This window comes from Staurois parvus, unplaced genomic scaffold (assembly GCF_062004578.1).
Source record: "Staurois parvus isolate SC_StPar_1 unplaced genomic scaffold, SC_StPar_1.0 ptg001132l, whole genome shotgun sequence".
Lineage (NCBI taxonomy): Eukaryota > Metazoa > Chordata > Amphibia > Anura > Ranidae > Staurois > Staurois parvus.
Window position 1 is genome coordinate 677398 of NW_028318928.1, and position 20302 is coordinate 697699.

At 41.1% G+C, this 20302-nt stretch overlaps 1 protein-coding gene across 2 annotated transcripts in view; it reads left to right on the plus strand.

Moving 5' to 3' along the window:
• Window positions 1–20302, plus strand: part of LOC149439379 (rho GTPase-activating protein 4-like) — a 241110-nt gene that overhangs the window by 136956 nt on the left and 83852 nt on the right. For both annotated transcript variants that reach the window (XM_089659101.1, XM_089659102.1), the window contains exons 5-9: window positions 7081–7263; window positions 13001–13129; window positions 13210–13431; window positions 13595–13696; window positions 19601–19795. In XM_089659101.1, coding sequence (XP_089515227.1) covers window positions 7081–7263; window positions 13001–13129; window positions 13210–13431; window positions 13595–13696; window positions 19601–19795 — 831 coding nt within the window. The remainder of the gene's footprint in view (window positions 1–7080; window positions 7264–13000; window positions 13130–13209; window positions 13432–13594; window positions 13697–19600; window positions 19796–20302) is intronic.

Genomic DNA, 20302 nt, shown 5'->3' on the forward strand with positions numbered 1-20302 from the left:
CATCTCTGTCTTCTGCTTTCAGTGACCTTACTATAGCTACAGTTTGTTCATCTGCTTTTCCGGTGTGTTTGGTGCTCACTCATTACAATTTTAACATTTTTGTTGTTAACACAGATCCTCGAAATACATTGGTTACCTGCATAATTCAATAAATGTATTCAGTTGTAATCCTTAGGTCAGTGCCCACTTTGAATTTGTGTTGGATGCAGACACTGCCCATCCTATATAAAGGGAGCCCTCATTACATGAAGTTCTAGTATCTTTATATTTTTGACCGGTGACTCTTTGCTTTAGTTGGACCATTTCTTAGAATGTGCTGTCAATTGATTGCTCCCATTTAAAGCAAATTTGTCAGAATCTTGGAGCCATCTGCAATCTACAGCATTATCAATGACAGAAAGGGGTGATGGGACTTGAAGTCTGGTCCTCTCTTGGATTATCACCAGAAGTGATTTTCTCACCTACAACTGCAAACACAAAACCCAGAGGAGAAGAGGAAGCGCAACCACCTAAACATTGTCTATTAGCACGAGAAAGCAAGCTCTGTTCATTATAGAAAGGTAATTAGCTGGGGCCCCCAAATTCTTTATAAATCCAGTATATTGTATGTATAGAACCTGGGGAATGTCAAGTACCCCAAATCTCACGAGATAACACTCCAGCACAGTGTCTTGAGATTTGCGGTCCTCATCATTCCCAAGATTTAAGACCCCTTTCACACGGGGCAGACTCCGTTTTGAACAGCAGGAGATCTGTCCGCTGATCCCCTGCTTATTAGAGCAGAGCTGGCAGATGACAGGTCTGTGTCTGTTCAGTTTGTGCAGAGCGGACACAAAGTTCTGCTCTATGGGCGACTGGGTGTAAATGGATTCCGCTGTCCGTTAACACCCAACTACCCTCTGATCTGATTAAGTCCACCCATATGGAAGAGGATGCAGTCTTCAATTTTTTTTCTAGCGAGCCTGATCGGACCTGGAGGTAGGCAGGTGTAAATGGACACAAGGAACGCATGGACCTTTCAATCAGATCCCCCTAAAAAATTGACCTGATCAGATTACCCGTGTGAAAGAAGCCTAAAGTATATATTCTAACTTTGTTTCCCCATGGGTGCATTTATATACATATCATACAATGATTTCAATTGCAAGGTCTGATAAAGGCGATCCTGCTTGCCACATAAGTCTATTATGGCAGTGGAAAATTTGATACTACTGAGTATAGAGCATATGTGTAGACTCCTCCATATAATGTGCAAAACAGTGAACAGTTACAATAAAATGTCTCAACATCAGGAACTATATACAACTAGTTCAGGGAAGGTCTACTGTTATGGGGTGAGGTGGTGAGCACAGCTCTTGCAACTTTAAGTAAGCAGATGAGAGTAGCCACCAACACATGAGATATAAAAAAATAAACCAAGTGCATCAATCTTGTACAATACCATTAATTAATAGGGATAAATGTTGACGCAGTACTTGCTTGTGGTCCAAAGATGTCATATCCATCTGCTGATGGAGGGCCCACTCACCACCACCAGCTGTGGGGCTTTGTGGCTTGAGCAGTCAGTGATGTCTGGTTTGGTGAAGAGTGGGAACCTCACTGACGAGAAGGAAAAAATCTTCCCCTCCCACTTTCAAACCATAGAGTCTATTGCTATGAAATGCGTTTTAGAGTGACTTTGCCTTTGTCAAGTCCCCCATACCCTCCACAATGCAGCGCCCAATGCCTAAACATCGAAGCCTGCATTCAGTTATGCTGGATGCAAGAAGGACTACTAGCTGTATGTGAATACTGAATATTGGAAAATTTCTGTATATCTGCACAACCAAATCGAGGGTGGGTGGCAGGAACGCTAAAAGTAAATGGCACCAGCAATTAATTCAGCATGAGAAATACTGAATGTCATAGTTATGGGTGTGCTTCATTCATGTACATAGAACCCTAAAATAGTTTTTTCTTTTATAGTTTCATAGCATGTAGTGTAGTTTCATAATATATAAATGGATTTTGTTATTCATTATGTATGCTTGAGATGTAGGGTCATGTGCAGTCATCATTGTGGTTCAGTAACCAAAATTGGAACAATTCCATAATATAAGTTACTGAACTTCGGTCTACTGTGCTACATCCACTTCTTCCCTATTCACTTCTTTATCTTTATGACTATTACTTCTCAGTTTTTCAGTAACTGAAAACTAAATGTATTGCTTTAATCAGTAATCAAAGAAAAGTTAGAGTCATAACTTCTGCAGTATTGGTTCCATTTGTCTTCTTTCGTGTTCCATTGTGGCCAGAGAAATTCTCACAAATAAGTTCAAGTTTGAGTTGCTGTACAATAATACTCATTTTGTGCATGTGTGTGTGCATGTATAGCATCCTCCTAGTTAAGCTGCTAGTTATGTTAGGTAAATTTAGTTCTTTAGCTCTACTGTAATCAGTTGAACAGCTTATGATTATTTTGGGCTGTTCTGTGTCTCACTTGTTGCAGGTTTCACTGCTTTACCCTGTCTTCTGGAGGGTTCTGGAATGTAGTGAGTTGGGAGAGTCCAGAAGGCAACCTGAATTTTTATAAGGTCCCATTCCATCCTTGGGGGATAGTGCCCAGTAGGTGGCCAGAAGAGAGCATAAATAGTTTGAGGACTGGAGCAGAGGGGTTCTTGTCCAGAAGGAGAAGATCCCAGCCTGAAGGGCGACTGCCCTTCTAGGAAGTCCAGCTGTGCTTTTTATCTGCCCATTTAGGTCCCAGCTCGGTTAGCTGGGGGTTTTAATCTATTGAACTTTGCTGGAGCTGATCAAGGGATTTATCTGGGGATCTGGTCTGAAGAGCCCACGGGAGACATGTCTAGCTGATATTACTGATCAGGTTAGAGCCAGGTAAATCCAAGAATCCCCCAAGCACCTAAACAAAGGGAAGCATATGGTGTGCTGCAGGAAGAGCACAAGGCAGGAACCTGTTTGTTATCTGCTCAGGGAACAAACACCACCAACATTAGATCCCACTAGAAAAAAGGAATGAAACATCCCATGTCATTGTAAACAAAGGAACAGTCAATCAATGTAAACCTCCATTTAGTTGTTTTTGTTGGCGGGGCACCACGCTGTTCATTGTTTTGAGGTCAACTAAATGGAAGTTTACAGTGATTGATTGTTCCTTTCTTTACCAGTACATCACATTTTTTATTTGTTCTATCCAGTGGGATTCAATGTTGGTGGGGTTTGCTCCCTGAGTGGATAACAAATAGGTTCCTGCTTTGCGCTCTTCCTGTAGCACACCATATGCTGCCCTTTGTCTAGGTGAGCGGGAGATACAACCTGATACAACCACTTTGTTGTTTCCAATTGGCCTTTTTGGACCTATGTGACATTGTTCCTTCACAGTGTAACTTTGTCCCCTGAAGAAGCCTGACAGGTGAAACATGTTGGGATTCATCACACCGTATATATATATATATATATATATATATATATATATATATATATATATGCTACTTGGAACTATCATGTCTGAGAGTGTACTTTATCAAAACCTCCAATTTACTCTGGTTTTTTTTTGTTTTTTTTTTAACTGACTTTTAAACTTTATGTATTTAAGAAATCTTGATTGTTTTATTTTGAATGACTCTGCACCTATGAAGTCCCACATTTTGAGGAGTGTATTTCTCTCCTTTTTTTTTTCTTGTACAAACAAAATATGTGCCTTTCCAAGCCAGCTACTAAATTCAGGTCAGTTACTGACTCACAGAGTGCCCTCCCTCCACAATGGGTTAGGTTACCCAAAATAAACAGCCAGTTCTTACACCTTTTTAGTGTTGAGAGAGAGAGAGAAATCTGTGGATCTAGCCTCCAAGCTCCAGGATATAAAAGAGAACTTAAGAACTTATTAAGATTCTGAGAAAACAAAAAGTTTGTTTTATCACGTTAACACAACTTTCCAAAAATTGTGGGTAATCACAGTTCATTCATGATTTAGCAAAGGGTGGGGGCAAATCATTTTTCACACTGGGACAGGTAGGTTTGGACAGTTTTTGTCCCTTAATAAATTAAATTATCATTTAAAAACTGCATTTTGTATTTACTCGGGTTATCTTTGTGTAATATTAAAATTTGTTTCATGATCTGAATCACTTAAGTGTGACATATATATAAAAAATAATAATCAGGAGGGGGCAAATACTTTTTCACAGCACTGTACCTATAACACTGCCACTCTGACCTTGCATATCAGGCCCACGTCTGTCTCCTACTGTCTGAATAGCTAGCAGGCCATTGTTTCCCTCCTGACTCCTGGGTGAGGAGCCCAAAACTTTAGTCAGGTCACTACTTAAAGCACAGCACACACCTGTACAATCAATGCAGTAGTTGTTCCTAAAACCAGGACCCAGGATTTGAAATTTCATCCCTCCCAAATCACTTTGAAATATCTGAGCACCAGATCCCAAACCAGGTTTTACCAACTGATCAGGAAATGGAAAAACCCATTTCCTCTGAATTAAGCAAACCCCATGGAATCCCTCAACCTTCCTGGGTGAGAATCCTCTATTTACATTGTGGAATGGCACCTCACCATCACAGAAATCATAGGTCATTTCCAAAATATACTTCAAACGCAAATAGGTAGACCATGAAAAGGACACTTTCTGTTATTGGTGCTCCCAATTCAAGCTTGACTTGTGACAACTAGAAAGTGATAAGAGGCACCTATGCCCATGAAAGGCTGCCAGCGTTACAGAAAGACAATTTCTTAAAATCATCCAAGCTTTTCACATGTTGGCAGAGTATTGTGATTCCACATTGCCAGATGTCTCCTTACCTTTCATTCAAGGGGAAGACATCTTTCCTTCCGTGGCCAACCATGCTCTTCGACATCCCTTTTGTCACCCAATCCTACTGACTTCAGCCAGATTGGTCAACACTCATATACATTACTTTTTGTCGCCACATTTAAAATACAAAATATATAACAATGGCTTGTGTGTTGGGGCATATCCAAGGTCTGCTTTGAGTTAAGCTGTGAATATATACAGTACAGAGAAGCAATTGTTTAATTCTGGTGGTCAGTTCTTTAGGGCAACACTCTGGGGTAGATTTACTAAAACTGGAGCACTCAGAATCAGTGCAACTGTGCATGGTAGCCAATCAGCTTCTAACCTCAGCTTGTTCACTTAAGCTTTGGCAATAAAACCTGGAAACTGATTGGTTTCTATTCAGAAACGAGCCTGATTTTGCACTCTCCAGCTTTAGTAAATAAACCCCTTTATGTCTAAAGACCAGGCCAGAGCATGCTATTAGAAATAATAGTCAATTAGGTGACTTGGATGAATTGGATATTTTAGTTTCATAAGTGTCAGGCTAAGACATTGTATGGAGGGGTTTACTAACCTAAAAAGAAAATACCCATCAGATTCTTGCTGTTTGTGTGTTACATAGAAAAAGTAAAGAGCTTATTCTCAGCCAATATACAAATCCACCAATATAATAATAAAAAAACATTCCCGTGGCACATTTATTTAGGTGAAAGTGCAAAAGTGAATATGAATTTTTTTTTTATATTTCTGCAACCTAACTCACAGCCTTTCATCAGGTATCTAGAGAAGACCACTACATCTATGGTCCTCAAAGTTGCCCATTCCTTTGTGCATCTTCAAAAGAGCTTGAACAGCACATCGTGAAACCCCAATCTGCTTTGAAGTCTTTGCCTGGGAGAGACCTTCCTGATGCAGTATAACTATCTTGTGTCTTGTTGCTGTGCTTAGTCTTGTCATGGTGTATGACCTGTGACATGAAACTGTCTTCCACGACCTCACCTTAGTAGCAGAGTTTGGCTGTTCCTCACCCGGTTTTAAGCCTCCTACACAGATGTTTTGTTTCAGTTAATGACTGCACTTCAACCTAGATATGAAATTGATCATTAGCACCTGCTTGGTATATTTAATCATACACCTGACTCTAATCCTGGTTCTGTCCAGTGAGCTTCTCACAAACTGACTCCAGAACTAAGCTTGCGAATAGGCCCCCCGCTAAGATTTAGCTGGGGCCTCAATATCCTCTTAGTGGCACCTTCAGACTTCCTGCCCAAGGGCAGGGCCCCTGCACAGGGGTCTCCTCCAGCAGGAGCTCTGCTGCTCTGCACCAGGCCATAGACTATAAATAGGCTCTTCAACCACGTACTATGCACACCTCCCAGGGATTGGCTGGAGTCCCGTAAATATTCAGGCTGCTTACTCTGTTCTTCTTCCCACTATAATTCTAGAATAGTCCAGGAGTCTTCAGACTTTCTAAACAAAGGGCCAGTTTACTGTCCCTCAGACTTTATGAGGGCTGGACTGTGGCCGGTGGGAGTAGATAATGCCCCAGCCTCAATGGGAGCAGACAATGGCTCAGTCTTTGTGGTCAGTAGAAATAAATAAATTACATAGCACCTTTTGTCAGTATGAGGAATATTGCCCCATGCTTGGTGTCAGTGGGAGGAATAGTTCCCCATCATTGGAATCAGTGGGAGGAATAACGCCCCATCATTGGTATCAGTGGAAGGAATAGTGCCCCATCCTTGATATCAGTGGAAGATAATTGGTGTTAATGGGAGTAATAAAGCCCCATCATTGGTGTTAGTGGGAGTAATAGTGCCCCATCGTTGGTATCAATGGAAGGAATTGTGCCTGAACCTTTGCATCGGTGGAAGAAATAGTGTCCCATAGTTGGTATCAGTGGGAGGAATATTGCCTCCTTGTTGGTGTCAGTGGAGGGAGCATTACCCTATCATTGGTGTCAGTGGGAGGAATAATACCCCAAGGGATGGATAAAGGCAAGCAAAGGGCCACATCTGGCCCAAAGACTGCAGTTTGGAGTCCACTGTTAAGCATCCCATGGTTTTGCTGACCCAGAATACCTGTAGACATTAATACATGATAGCACTGCAAACCACACAAACACACTTTTTTGCTAATACGCTTTATAATTTTTTTTTAGACATTTACCTAATAAACAGGTTTATCATTTATAGCTTTGACTCATTTGTGCTGTTGGCTGACTCACCTCTATTGCGTAGTGATTGATCACTTATCTTATATCTTTTATCCGTAGGCAGTGAAGACCTACCAGCTGTACCACAATGACTGTCTGAACTCTGAGCACAAACTGAGGGAGGCCGAGAAGCAAGAAGAAAAGCGCACAGGCAAAGTGAGCGAGCAGACCGCAAGCTCACCAGTAGCTGAAAGGGGGCCGAGGCGCAGTTCCCTTAAGAAGACAGAGAGGCTTGTAGAGAAGGTAATAGATTTAGGGTCTATTCACACAACGCCTACAGTATGCATATTTTCTGCATGAACACAGGTTCTTGCTGGCAAAAGATTTGGCAGAAAATACTTATATAAAGTACGAGACATGTTTAGTTGCATACAGCATTTACAGGTGTACAATTCTTCTTTAATTCAAATGAATGGCTGTACATTTATGCATGTACATATTTAGGCGCATTTATGTACGTTTACACGTGTTCATTGAAAAAACCTGCAGATCTGTGTGGCCCTGGATGCAGAGGTGTCCTACTTACTTAGTTATCCGCAGCGTACATTTTTGCAGTTATGGGCAGCTGAGTATGAGATCATTGATTACTATAGAGCTAAATATGTAACTATGTTACATAGTTACATATTTAGTCTGGCTGAAAAAAAGACAAAAATCCATCCAGTTCAACCATAAAAAAAAAAAGTTCTAATCCTATACCCACAGTTGATCCAGAGGAAGGCAAAAAAAACAGCAAAGCATGATATAATTTGCTCCTGCAGGGAAAAAAACTCCTTCCTGAATCCCCGAGAGGCAATCGGATATTCCCTGGATCAACTTTACCTATAAATGTTAGTATCCAGTTATATTCTGTGTATCTAAGAAATAATCCAGGACTTTTTTAAAGCAATCCACTGAGCTGGCCAGAACCAACTCTTGAGGGAGTCTATTCCACATTCTCACAGCTCTCACTGTGAAGAAACCTTTCCATGTTTGGAGATTAAATTTCTATTCCTCCAGACGTAAAGAGTGCCCCCTTGTCCTCTGATGGCCTCAGGGTGAATAGCTCTACACCGAGTTCACTATATGAACTACTGATGTATTTATACATTGAGATCATATCCCCCCTTAATCTCCTCTTCTCAAGAGAGAATAAATTCAGTTCCTCTAATCTTTCCTCATAGCTGATCTCCTCCATGCCTCGTATCAGTTTGGTTGCCCTTCTCTGTACTTTCTCCAGTTCCCCAATGTTCTTTTTGTGAATTGGTGCCCAAAATTGAACTGCGTATTCCAGATGAGGTATTTGGATGCACACAAAATTATGCACAGTGCGTATCTAAATCCAGCGTTTTTTCTGCCCATGTGAATGAGCCCTTAAATATACAAAGTTGGCAACAGCAAGGGCTCATGCACATGGGAGGCCGGGGAAAAATAAAAGCAGGTGGTTAAGCCATGGTTTTACTGCTTCATGACCATTCACTTAAACCAGGGCATGCAGCCACACATGCAAATGGTCTGCAATTGCGTGCTATGCACACGCATGTGACAAGGTGAGTTGATGATTTGAGGATTAAAGGACGTAGTGAGGGGCAACGGATTGCTTCCTCGCCAGCTGTCAAACGCCCTCCACAGGCCATTTATCAGAGGGGTGGCAGTAAAGCCACGCATGTGAACTATCCCCAACAGAAAGCTTGTGCTGATACTTGCGGGTACCACATTAGGCTCTAAAAACATGGTCATTGTTCTTTGCTTGTAAATGCTAGTCTAAGAGGCATTAGATTCAGCAATCGATTACACAGCATTTGACAGTCATTGAAAAACTCTTTTGAATCCCTTAAAGCACCCCCGCTGTGCTTCCCAGGCTCTCCCCTGTTCTCCTGGGACCATGGTAAACTGGATCAGAATGGCAGCTTGTTAGCCCTCCCTGTGAGCCCCCAACGTTATTGATAAATGAAAAAAATATATTAATAGATGTTAAATAAATAAATTAAAATAAATGTAACTAACGCACAAATTTTTTTGAAAGCACTCCCTTGTCCTTTGCACATGCTCAAATGCCAAAGTGCATGTAGGGTGCTCACATGTATGTAAACAGCAATTGAGCCACACATGTTAGGTATCACCCCTGTCCTTGTTAAATGGTTTGTCACAACCCTCTAACTGCCACTTTTGCTGGACAGCTTGCTCTGTTAAAGGAAGTTGAAAAATAGCAAACTTACTGGCAACATCACCAGGTGGAAATAAAGGAAATAAAAAGGGAAATGAATGCAGCCACCACATCTAAGAATTTGTAGGCTGCAATATATTACATTTTTGATATTGGGTTTAATGCTGCTTTAAGTAATTTTCTGGGGGGGGGGGAGGTGATTTTAAAATGTTCAAAAATTTTAAAAATGTTGGTAAAAAGTGTTTAAAATGAGTCAACATTTATTTATAATCTGTATTCAGCACACCTGCACTGCAGTTGAAGAGTGTTTTATAGGCTTCATGCCTATGTTGCTTAGACAAATGTAGACTAACAGGAATAGGCCAAAAGTCAGGTTCACTTTAAACAGGATGACTGATCAGCTGCTGCTGGCAATAATTTTGCTTCTAGTAGATAACCGGAATGCTTATGTATGTGGTCACTGATCCTCAGGATGTGACTGATTTGGAACGTTAATGAAATGCGTAAGTCAACATGTTTTTTTCTGTACCTGGGACCAGTGCCAGGTTTAAATTTTATGACTCCTAGACATGTTGGTTGTGTCATCCTCTATGATCACTGGCCAAACAGTTCTGTTTTTGCTTTCATATAATATATATGTCAGAAATAAGATTGGCACCTAATCCCTTTAAAACCGAACACACATTAATTACAGGTTCTGAGGCTAATTTAATGAAGATAAGGCATTAAGTGAGTTTAATGACCACCTTAATCAGCCACAGAACCTGTGTAATTCATATGTGTTTGGTTTTAAAGGGATGAGGTAGCAACCCTAGTCAGAAAGGGGACAGACTCAACTGGTAGTGAGAGTAAACCATGCACAAGACAGGGACACCCAAGAAGAGTGGAAGCAGGTTTGTCCTGCACTTTTATTCAGCGAGGCAGCAAACACAGTTTCAATGCAGTTGGGATTTGTAAAGCAAGTCCATAGCAAAAAACAAACAAAACGTCTGCTTCTCCAAGCCACTAACTTCGCTCATGTCAGTTTCTCATTTACAGGACGCCCCGTAATGGGTTCCTTTTTAGTGTTCTGTCCGTGGTCAGCCTTTTCACCTAGCAGCAGGCTCCCACAGCAGAAGTGAGAGAGTTCTCAATGTCAGTCAACTCACATATATAAAGGCGTGTGCTTGCATAGCTGAGACTAATAAGAAGGTTTGGCTACTAAGTTACATGTGAAAATAGGAGTAGAGGTGTCTATGAAGGTTCTCTTTATCTAGGTAATGGTATAACTAGTAGTATAGAAGGAAAACAGATGACCGCACTCAATGGTTGAAGCATTCCGAAAAACTTTATTGTAGTTCCACAAAAACACAGAATATCACACTTTAACAAGCAGAGAAACAGTAAACCTGTTTCACACTACAAGTGCTTATTCATAACTGATGTTACTTACCTATGAGTAAGCTCTGGTAGTGTGAAATGGGTTTACCATTTCCCTACTTGTTGAAACATGATATTGTGTGCTTTTATGGAACTACAAAAAAGTTTTTTGGAGTGCTTCAACACTTGAGTGCAGTCATCTTGTGTTTCCCATCCACGAACCGGACCGGCACCTTGTGACATGCATTGGGTTTTTAGCACCTTCATACCTTACACTGTCTCATTTGGAGTGGTGTGTCTGTTTTTGTTCAGCTTTTTCTAACTAGTAGCAGTCACAATCACACAATCAACTAAACTTGTTTTGTAATGTTGAGGTTTCATAGCTTAACCAAGCCACTTCTTCAGTTCAAATAGGTAGATGTTGATTATCCATGAAGAGGATTGGAGGTGTAAAAGTTGTGGAACTCCTCTGTTCTAGTTATATAATCACATGCTTGCTGTCAGAAAGGCTTCTTGGGTGTTAAACGTTGCTGAAGGTGTGGATTGTTGTCAGAAGGCCAGGGTAGAGATGTTATAACACCATTATATGTGGAAGACAGATGGTTTTGAAGGCCCTAACTTCTGTTCTTTGATGGTTGTTTCAGTTTAACGTAGATTGCCTCTAACACCACTTATGAACCAGTCTTCTCGGTCCAAAATGTGCACCTCATTGTCCTCAATGAGTCATAGATATCGCCCTCCTATATTGGGCGATTTGTTTGTTAAAGGGTTGCTTCATCTCCCCAATGTACAGGTTTTTGTATTCCTCGCCACACTGCATTGCATATACAGTACCATTTACTTGTGTTTGGATGTTTGGTTTGGTCTTTTGGATGTACATGTTGCTGTCTCAGTGTATTGCTGGGCTTGTCTTGACACGGTGTATTGAATTTTTGATAATGATGCTTCTGATTTTTTCCGACATTCCATATATTAAGCTACTTTGTTTGATGGTCCTGTGTTTTTGCTTGGCCTTGTGGACATGGTAACAAAAGCCTGGATGAAACGCTTGTGTTCTTCTATAAACTTTCTGTTTGTTGTTACCCTTTCAGCCTGATGTTGCATAGTTCTAATAACCCACAGTTTGTATTCTAATGGGTGGCAGGAGTCCAGGAGAAGATAATGGTCTGGGTGGGTGAATTTCCTGTAAACCTCAGTGTGCAAGTCATCGCGCTCATATACATGTAACATACAGTGCAAGAATGCTTATGCTGTTCTTGGACAAAGACATCTGCCTTTCCATCCTAATTTGAAGGTGTATGTGAGGCACTGGCTGGCAGGATCACTTTGTGTCATGGTCAGGCTCAGAGACCAGTAGCTAGAATAGTAAAGAGATTTCCACTTACCAGCAGGATAGGGATAAAAGCAGGTCATCCTGGTGGATGACGCGGGATCACCCAAGGTGTGGGGTCTATGTACTAACTGGTATTCACCATAGCTCCTGATTGTGGAGATGGGTTTTGCTGCATGTTAACACAAGGTTGCAGTCCTCAGGATCACCCCACCAGGAGTTGAGCAATTCAGGGTCAAATAGCAGATATAGCAGGTAGGGATCAAGCAGAGGCATAGTCAGCAAACAAGGCAAAGGTTGGTAACAAGTGGTTGCAGGTTGGGATCAAGCAGAAGCGCAGTCGAGGAACAAGCCAGAGGTCAGTAACGAGTGGTAGTAGCAGCAGGAGTGACAAGAGCGAGATATTGGCTGGAGAGAACACAGTAATCTGGCAAACAGGTCAGATAGGGAGCTGTCCAACATCTTAGGTGGCTCAGCAAGAAGTGTTACTGCCAGACACAGAGGAGCTCCTGGGTTCAGATCCAAGTCCTGATGTTAGGTTTCTAACCTGAACAACGAGAGGGGTTTTGGAGTTCATGACGGATATGAAGAAAGCAAACTTTTTGTTTCTCTGAATCTTAAAAAATCTTGTTTGGGTCCCTGACGCCAGAGACTTTGAGTGGAAATAAACCACCTTCAACTTGATTTGTTATGTAATATTCAAGACCTTTGATAGCTTATCCAAGCCAGTTATTCTCCCAAAATTCGCCTTTAACCTCTAGCAATATTTAAAGCCAAGATGAAGAGGGCATTCTTGAGCCCCTAAACATCTCCTAGATTGTAAGCTCTAAAGAGCAGGGCCTCGTTTCCTCTTGTACCAAATTGTATTGTAACTGTAATGTCTACCTTCATTTTGTTGGCGCTTTATAAATCCTGTATAATAATAACAATAATGTGTTGGATAAACATATCAAATTGTATTGGGGAGTTCAAATTGTTACTTCACTTTCAACTGCCCTGTATTATACATGGCCAGGTTCATCTAAAATGATGGCATCTTCATAACATACACTATATGATACTGTATACGTGATTCCTATGACCTAAATTGTTTCACTTCTGGTGAAGAATAACTTTTCATTTGGATTCCTCTTTTGTCCTTTCAGAGGTCGAAAAAGTACCAGGAAAACAGTCAAAAATGCACAAAAGCCCGGAATGAATATCTTATCAATTTGAACACCGTGAACTCCAATCTCAATAATTACTATATCCATGACGTTAGTGACCTTATCGATGTAAGTTCCTCCTTTTAAACTAAATTCAGCACAATTATTGCTATTTATTGGAATATTGATTTTTCTCCTTTTCTTCGCAGTGCTGCGACCTTGGCTTTCACCTGTCTATGGGAAAGACACTGCGTGTGTATCTGCAGGCTGAAGATCGAGTGCAAACGTCTCGACAGCAGGGCCTGCAGGCCATAGAAGGGGCTGTGGACAACTTAGATGCACAGGCCGACAAGAACAAGCTGATGGAAATGCGCAGTGATGCGTTCTGCCCCCCAGCACGATTTGAATTTCAGCCCCATGAGGGGGATGAGGTGCGGAATCATGGACTTTCCAGGAGAATATTGCTTTGTTGTGCTCGTTGGCCATTTGGGTTTATTGTTTTATGTCAAACTTGGATCAAGCTGGCTGCTTTGAATGGTTTTAGGAATACAGGATTTTTTACTTTAAATGTAAATTTCCAATATCTGTCTACAGGTAACTGAAGTTCGATCTGAGCAATTCTTCCACCAAGAGTTAGTCAGTCGGTTCCAGCATATTCAGTCCAGACTGGAAAGGGAGCATCTGGAAACAGAAGAGGTAATAAGGACTTCATGAAATGTTTCGTTTGCCACCCTATTTTTATTCAAAGTCTTCTTCTAGTCACTTTTCCATACTTATGGGGAGATTTACTAAAACAGGTGCACTCAGAAGCTGATTGGCTACTATTCACAGCTGCACCAGATTCTAACTTCAGCTTGTTAATTTATCCTTTGCCAATAAAACCTGGAAGCTGATTGTTTTTAATGCAGAGTTGCACCAAATTTTGCACTCTCCAGTTTTAGTAAATAACCCATTAATTGCACATTGTGTTAATGTTCTCATTAATTTTCAATGGTACGCCAACACCATTATTGGCCAAATAAACACACTTCTTTAACCTCACCTCACAATACTTATAATAACACAATATGTATGCTAAAACCATACTCTAAAGTAAACTGTTCCCTGCAAAGAACTTCCATTCTCATCTTTATTCCTCTCCTACTGCCCATGCTGCCGATTGTTGCAGTAGTTATGAGAAATTGATCGCTGAAGAATCACTCAAGGATGGTTGGATTCCTGGTCCTCAGTTGTTGCCGCTGTTGTCCCCATCATTACAGGATACAGAAGTGACATAGGGGCCAATGGATTGAACCACAGGATTTCCTGTCAGTTTATATGTTCGATTGCGCAACGGATCAAATTCAAAATCCTAACACTGACGTACAAAGCTGTCCACCATACTGCCCCGTACTACATCACTGACCTAATATCCAAGTACCGCCCAGCACGCACACTCCGCTCCTCACAAGACCTCCTTCTCTCTAGTTCCCTGGTCTCCTCCTCCCATGCCCACCTCCAGGACTTCTTCAGGGTGTCACCCATCCTCTGGAACTCCCTGCCCCAACCCATCAGATTATCACCTACTCTCCTCTCCTTTAGGCGCACCCTGAAAACCCACCTCTTCAGGGAAGCCTACCCCACCCCCTGCTAACTTGCCGACCTCCTCCACTCTTCCTACCACTCCATCCCCCACAGCTATCTCCTCTTGTGCCACCATCCCCTCCCTCCTAGATTGTAAGCTCGAAAGAGCAGGGCCCTCGATCCCCTCATGTTTTGCATTGTATTGGTATTGTTCTGTCACATCTTCTGTCCCCCTTTGTAATGTACAGCGCTGAGCGAACCATTGGCGCTTTATAAATACTGTATAATAATAATAATAAAGCAAAGGACCAGAAATCTGACACTTCTGGACGTGTCAGTATCGGAGGATTTTTCAGCTGGCAATTTCTCTCTTTTTTTTTCAATAATATTTATTAAGCATTTTCACATATAACAAGGCACATCGATCATACTAAAGAAAAAGAAATAAAGTCAGAGCATACATAACCAGCAACAGAGGTTCTGGTCATCAGAGGACCGATAAAAAAGAAATAATGTACTGTATTAGATTAATATACTACATAAGCATGTCACCATTGGAGAAACAGAAAAAGGATATATAGAGAAAGTACCATCACAGGGGTAAGTACCATACTCCAGAGGATAACCTGTGCCCAGTAGGGCCTGGTAAGAACCCATAATATAGTAGAAACATGGATGAAAGTAATAAAAATCACCAAAGTTATTGCAGATAAATAATAGACAGCAGGTACACCCATTCCCATGGGCACATAGAGCTATGTACAGATCTTCGGCATAGCCCGTTAAAAATGGGAGGGATGAGAACTATTGGCTAGGTATCAGCAGGGATCCTGAATTTCCCCAAGATTTCTCTTCTTTACGGAGAGTATGTAGGTTCTTCTTTGCAGGGAATGGTTTATTTTAAATTATGGCTTTAGAAATAAAGTCACTTTAAACAAGATACAGTATGTTGCCTGGAGGTGCACTGGCACATTATTTGGCCCATCAATGCGTGTTGACCCTGTGTTGCAATTGAATGTGTATACTCAACACACCATTTGTGAAGTGGTTCAAAATATGTAGACCAGATATACGCTAACATTTTTTTATTCAAATAATTCTTGACAGTTGTCTTTTTCAATACTATTTAAAAAAAATTGGCTTACTAATTTATGTCTGCCATTTCTGTCTTGTTTGGGAGGATACAGTGGGGAAAATAATTATTTGATCCCCTGCAGATTTTGTAAGTTTTCCCACTTACAAAGAAATGAAGGGTCTATAATTTTTAGCAGAGGTGTATTTTAAATGATAGAGACAGAATATCAACCAAAAATCCAGAAAAAACACATAATACAAATGTTATAAATTGAGTTGCAGTTCAGTGAGTAAAATAAGTATTTGATCCCCAAGCAAAACATGACTCCGTTTATGAACCAGCGGTAAATGATCGCTGCTCAGTTCTCCGGCATTCTCGGAGAACACAGTTCTCCTGTGAATGCCTTTTATGAAGTGGTGTAGATCAGTTCTCTGAACGAAGGGAGAATGATCTACAAACGCTGAAAAACGGTTGCTTTTACTATATTTATCGCTGCTTAGTTTGCGGTTCCTTCGATTCTCCAGCTCTGGGCTGGAGAATCTGGAGGGAGAATGCAGATCTCCAGTGAAGGGCTGACATCGCTCCTCGCTGATCTCCTGAGTGTCATAAACTGTGAATGACCAGAGAGTAGCTGCGATCCTCTGAATCGCAGCTATTCTCTGTGTCATAAACGGACACCTTAGTACTTGGTGGAGAAACCCTTGTTGGAACGCGCAGAGGTAAGACATTTATTGTAGTTGGTTACCAGGTTTGCACAAATCTCAGGAGGGATTTTGGTCCACTCTTCTTTACAGATCTTCTCGAAATCCTTAAGGTTTCTTGGCTGTCACTTGGCAACTCAAAGTTTCAGCTCCTTCCATACATTTTCTATGGATTAAGGTCTGGAGACTGGCTAGGCCACTGCATGACCTTAATGTGCTCCTTCTTGAGACACTCCTTTGTTACCTTTTGTTGCCATTGGCCCCTCAATGCGGCAAAGTCAGTCTGTACCTTTAGCAGAGAAACAGCCCAAAGCATTATGTTTCCACCTCTGTGCTTGACTGTATGGATGGAGTTCTTAGGGTCATAGTCAGCATTTTTCTTCCTCCAAACATGGCGAGTCAAGTTAATGCCAAAGAGCTCAATTTTGTTTTTTTCTGGCACTTTCTCCCAATCCTTCTCTGAATCCTTTAGATGTTCATTGGCAAACTTCCGATGGGCCTGTGCATGAGTCTTCTTGAGGAGGGGGACCTTGCAGGTGCTGAAAGATTTCATCCATGGCGGCGTATTGTGTTACCAGTGGTTTGTATGGTGACTGTGGGCCCAACTGCCTTGAGATCATTCACAAACTTCTCCCGTGTAGTTCTAGGCTGATCCCTCACTTTTCTCATGATCATCCTTACCCCATTAGGCAAAATCTTGCATGGAGCTCCAGACCAAGGGCAATTGATGGTTATTTTGTATTTCTTCTATTTGCGAATAATCACTCCAACAATTGTCTCCTTCTCACCAAGCTTTTTGCTGATGGTCTTGTAGCCCATTCCAGCCTTGTGCAGGTGTACACTCTTGGCCCTGATTCTTTGACAGCTCTTTGGTCTTGCCCATGGTGGTGCCCAAGAAAAAGATTCTGCAGACAGGCATCTTTTATACATATAACGAGTTGTTGTTAGGAGCACTTTCTTAAATTGACAGGAATAATCTGTGTACCACATGAGCAAATTGCCAGTCTGTGGGAGCCAGAATTATTGTTGGTTGGTAGGGGATCAAATACTTATTTTACTCACTGAACCTCAACTCAATTTATAACATTTGTATTGTTTGTTTTTTCTGGATTTTTGGTTGATATTTTGTCGCTATCGTTTAAAATACACCTCTGCTAAAAATAATAGACCCTTCATTTCTTTGTTAGTGGGCAAACTTACAAAACCTGCAGGGGATAAAATATTTATTTTCCACACTGTAAATCCAGCAAAGCTATTTTTAGGGGACTGGTGTGGGAGATGCTGAGAAAAGACATATGATTCTTTGTAGATTAAAGAACATACAACCATTTTCCCTTCATTTATTGATGGAATGTACAGTCATTGTAGCTCTACTTATCAAGCTGACCATATCCTGTCTCCAATCACACTTTGTCAGAGGTTTTTCACTTTGCTCCCCCTTCTGATTAACAGGGGTGTCCCATATGGAACAGCCTGTGAGGCTTTCACCATCTAGGGCAGCATGCCACCCTAGGAATCACATAGCTTTTCATTGTGTTTTCAGTTTCTATGGTTGGGTGGTGTTAGTTCGTAGCCCCTGCGTGCTGGCAGCATTAGAGCCACTCTGCTAAAGCATCTAATAGGTGGAGGTTTTGGGTCATCATTGACAAAAAGCCAAAAGAAACAAATGTACAGGTTTTCTACTGCTCTAGAAACCTTCATCACTTTTTGTAATAAAAGGCATGTGACTTGATTTTAACACATGGAGACCACTTAAATGTTTTCAGGTTTTACTGCGGTATACCTAATCTGTAAAGTTAGCTATGATTGAACTTCTCTATTTCACGATGGTACCCTCATAATCAACTCTTTCAAATGCATGCCTCCTTTCTGCAGTATGCAGTTTAAGTTGATTGAATGACATTATTTCTGATATGCAAAATACATATTTTTGCCAAAATTCTAAATTCTCTTCTCCACTCCTCCTGGCTACTAGAGTACATAGAGAGCATGGACATTTCACAGGAATAGCAGAAGTGATTTTAACATGTGGACTGTAATTGGCCTGGCTATACCTTCTGTAAGCCATGTGAGAAGCAAGATGGCTAGTCCAGCGGGGAATAACTGAGAATTCAGAGGTAGACTTGAGCAGTTTTGGTTAGCAGTGCAGCAGTGACCAGTGAGTTTGGAAGATAAGTCTCCGCTTATTTTATCTTCCAAACACAGTAAAGCATCTTCTTCTGATTAATTTTGGTGTTTATGTAAGTGATGCATCTTATATGGTTGGTTTACTAATATTCAACTATAGAAATATAAAGAATTAATCACTGATAATTATTGTTATAGCGTGGTATCCTTTCCCTGAGGAAGAATCTGTACTAATGTATACAACACTTGTTGGATCCCAGGTTGAATGTATCTGCAGTAAACCTTTGAGGTTGCAAGATAGAAATCAGCTTTGAGGGATACCACTAGATACCTATTGCAATAACCACAATGTTGTGAAGTGGATAAGTTGTCAAAAACTGTTGAATTTTGTACTGGTAAAATATGTGTTGTTTATTTGATACATACCAATGTGTCAAATAAAATGTTGATCTTGGCAACTCTGGTGGGATGTTTTTGGTCTGCAGTGGTCAAGACCTACCAAAAGTGATCCAAGAAAGGAAAACCAGTGAACCATGGACAGGGTGTGGAGTGAAGTCTGGCTTGTCTAGTCCAATCCAATAGAAGAGCTACCGTAGTTCAAATTGATGAAAAAGTTCATGCTGGTTCTGATAGAAAGGTGTCAGAACACACAGTGCATTACAGTTTGTTGTTGCTACAATGGACATGTGAGCATCAGAATTGGACATGGAGCAATAGAAGAAGGTGGCCTGGTCTGATAAATCCCATTATCTTTTACATCATATGGTTGGCCAGTTGCATATGCATTGCTTACCTGGGGAAGAGATAGTACCAGGATGCACTACGGGAAGTCCGGTCCATGGAGGCCCCACCTCACAACTTACAGGACATATAGGATCTGCTACTGATAGCTTGGTGCCAGATACCACAGCATACCTTCAGAGGTCTAGTGAAATTCATGCCTTGATAGGTCAGGGCTGTTTTGGTGGCAAATACGAGACCTACTCAATATTGGGTGGATGATGATAATGTTATGGTGGGTGGTTATATTATTATGGCTAATCAGTGTATGTCTCATATTCCATTCCAGAACAAACAAGATAATTTAAAATTATATCTGTAATGTAATTTCTTTCCTCACTTTTCTCCTTGAAGGTGAATAAGACTCTTAAAGCTACCCTGCAGTCCCTCCTAGACCTTATTGGAGCTGATGACTATGACTTATCAGATGCGTTCCAGTCCAGCCAGTCTACAGAATCTCTTAAATCCACTGGATCAGACACCAGCAGTAAGACAAGCACAGCTAAGAGAAGAGCCAACCAGCAGGACACAGAGACCTTCTATGTTTCAGTAAGAACAGAATAGATTGGATGATATTGGGGGATTGCTGTGTGATGTGTGGGCAGGATTGCCAGTACATCCCTTTAATTACCGACACGAGTTACACTTGCCCCTTGGCTTGTTTATAGGCTTTCAAAGTTCTGATCAAGGCTGTTCATAGCTCCAGACAAAAATGGAAATCTCATGTTACTATGAAATGAAAGAGCCACCACCTGTAACATTACCTTGCTCTGTAGTTTTTCTGTGGTCTCTTTATACATTTTTTGGAGGGGGTGATACATCTCTAAAATGCTGGTGATAGCTCTTAACCCACCATCCGTTGACACCAGTAAAATTTGTTTGTAGAAAAGCAACTTCCTGTCTCGCAGACTTATAGTGCAACCAAAAGCATGCTGCTCAGAGCTTGACTATAGGTATAAGGCAACCTAGGCTTTTTTTTTTTCGAACCAGCAGTGCGGTGCACAAAAACTAAGCTCCAAAGTGAAGCAAAAAAGTGCATGTGAACACACATACGCA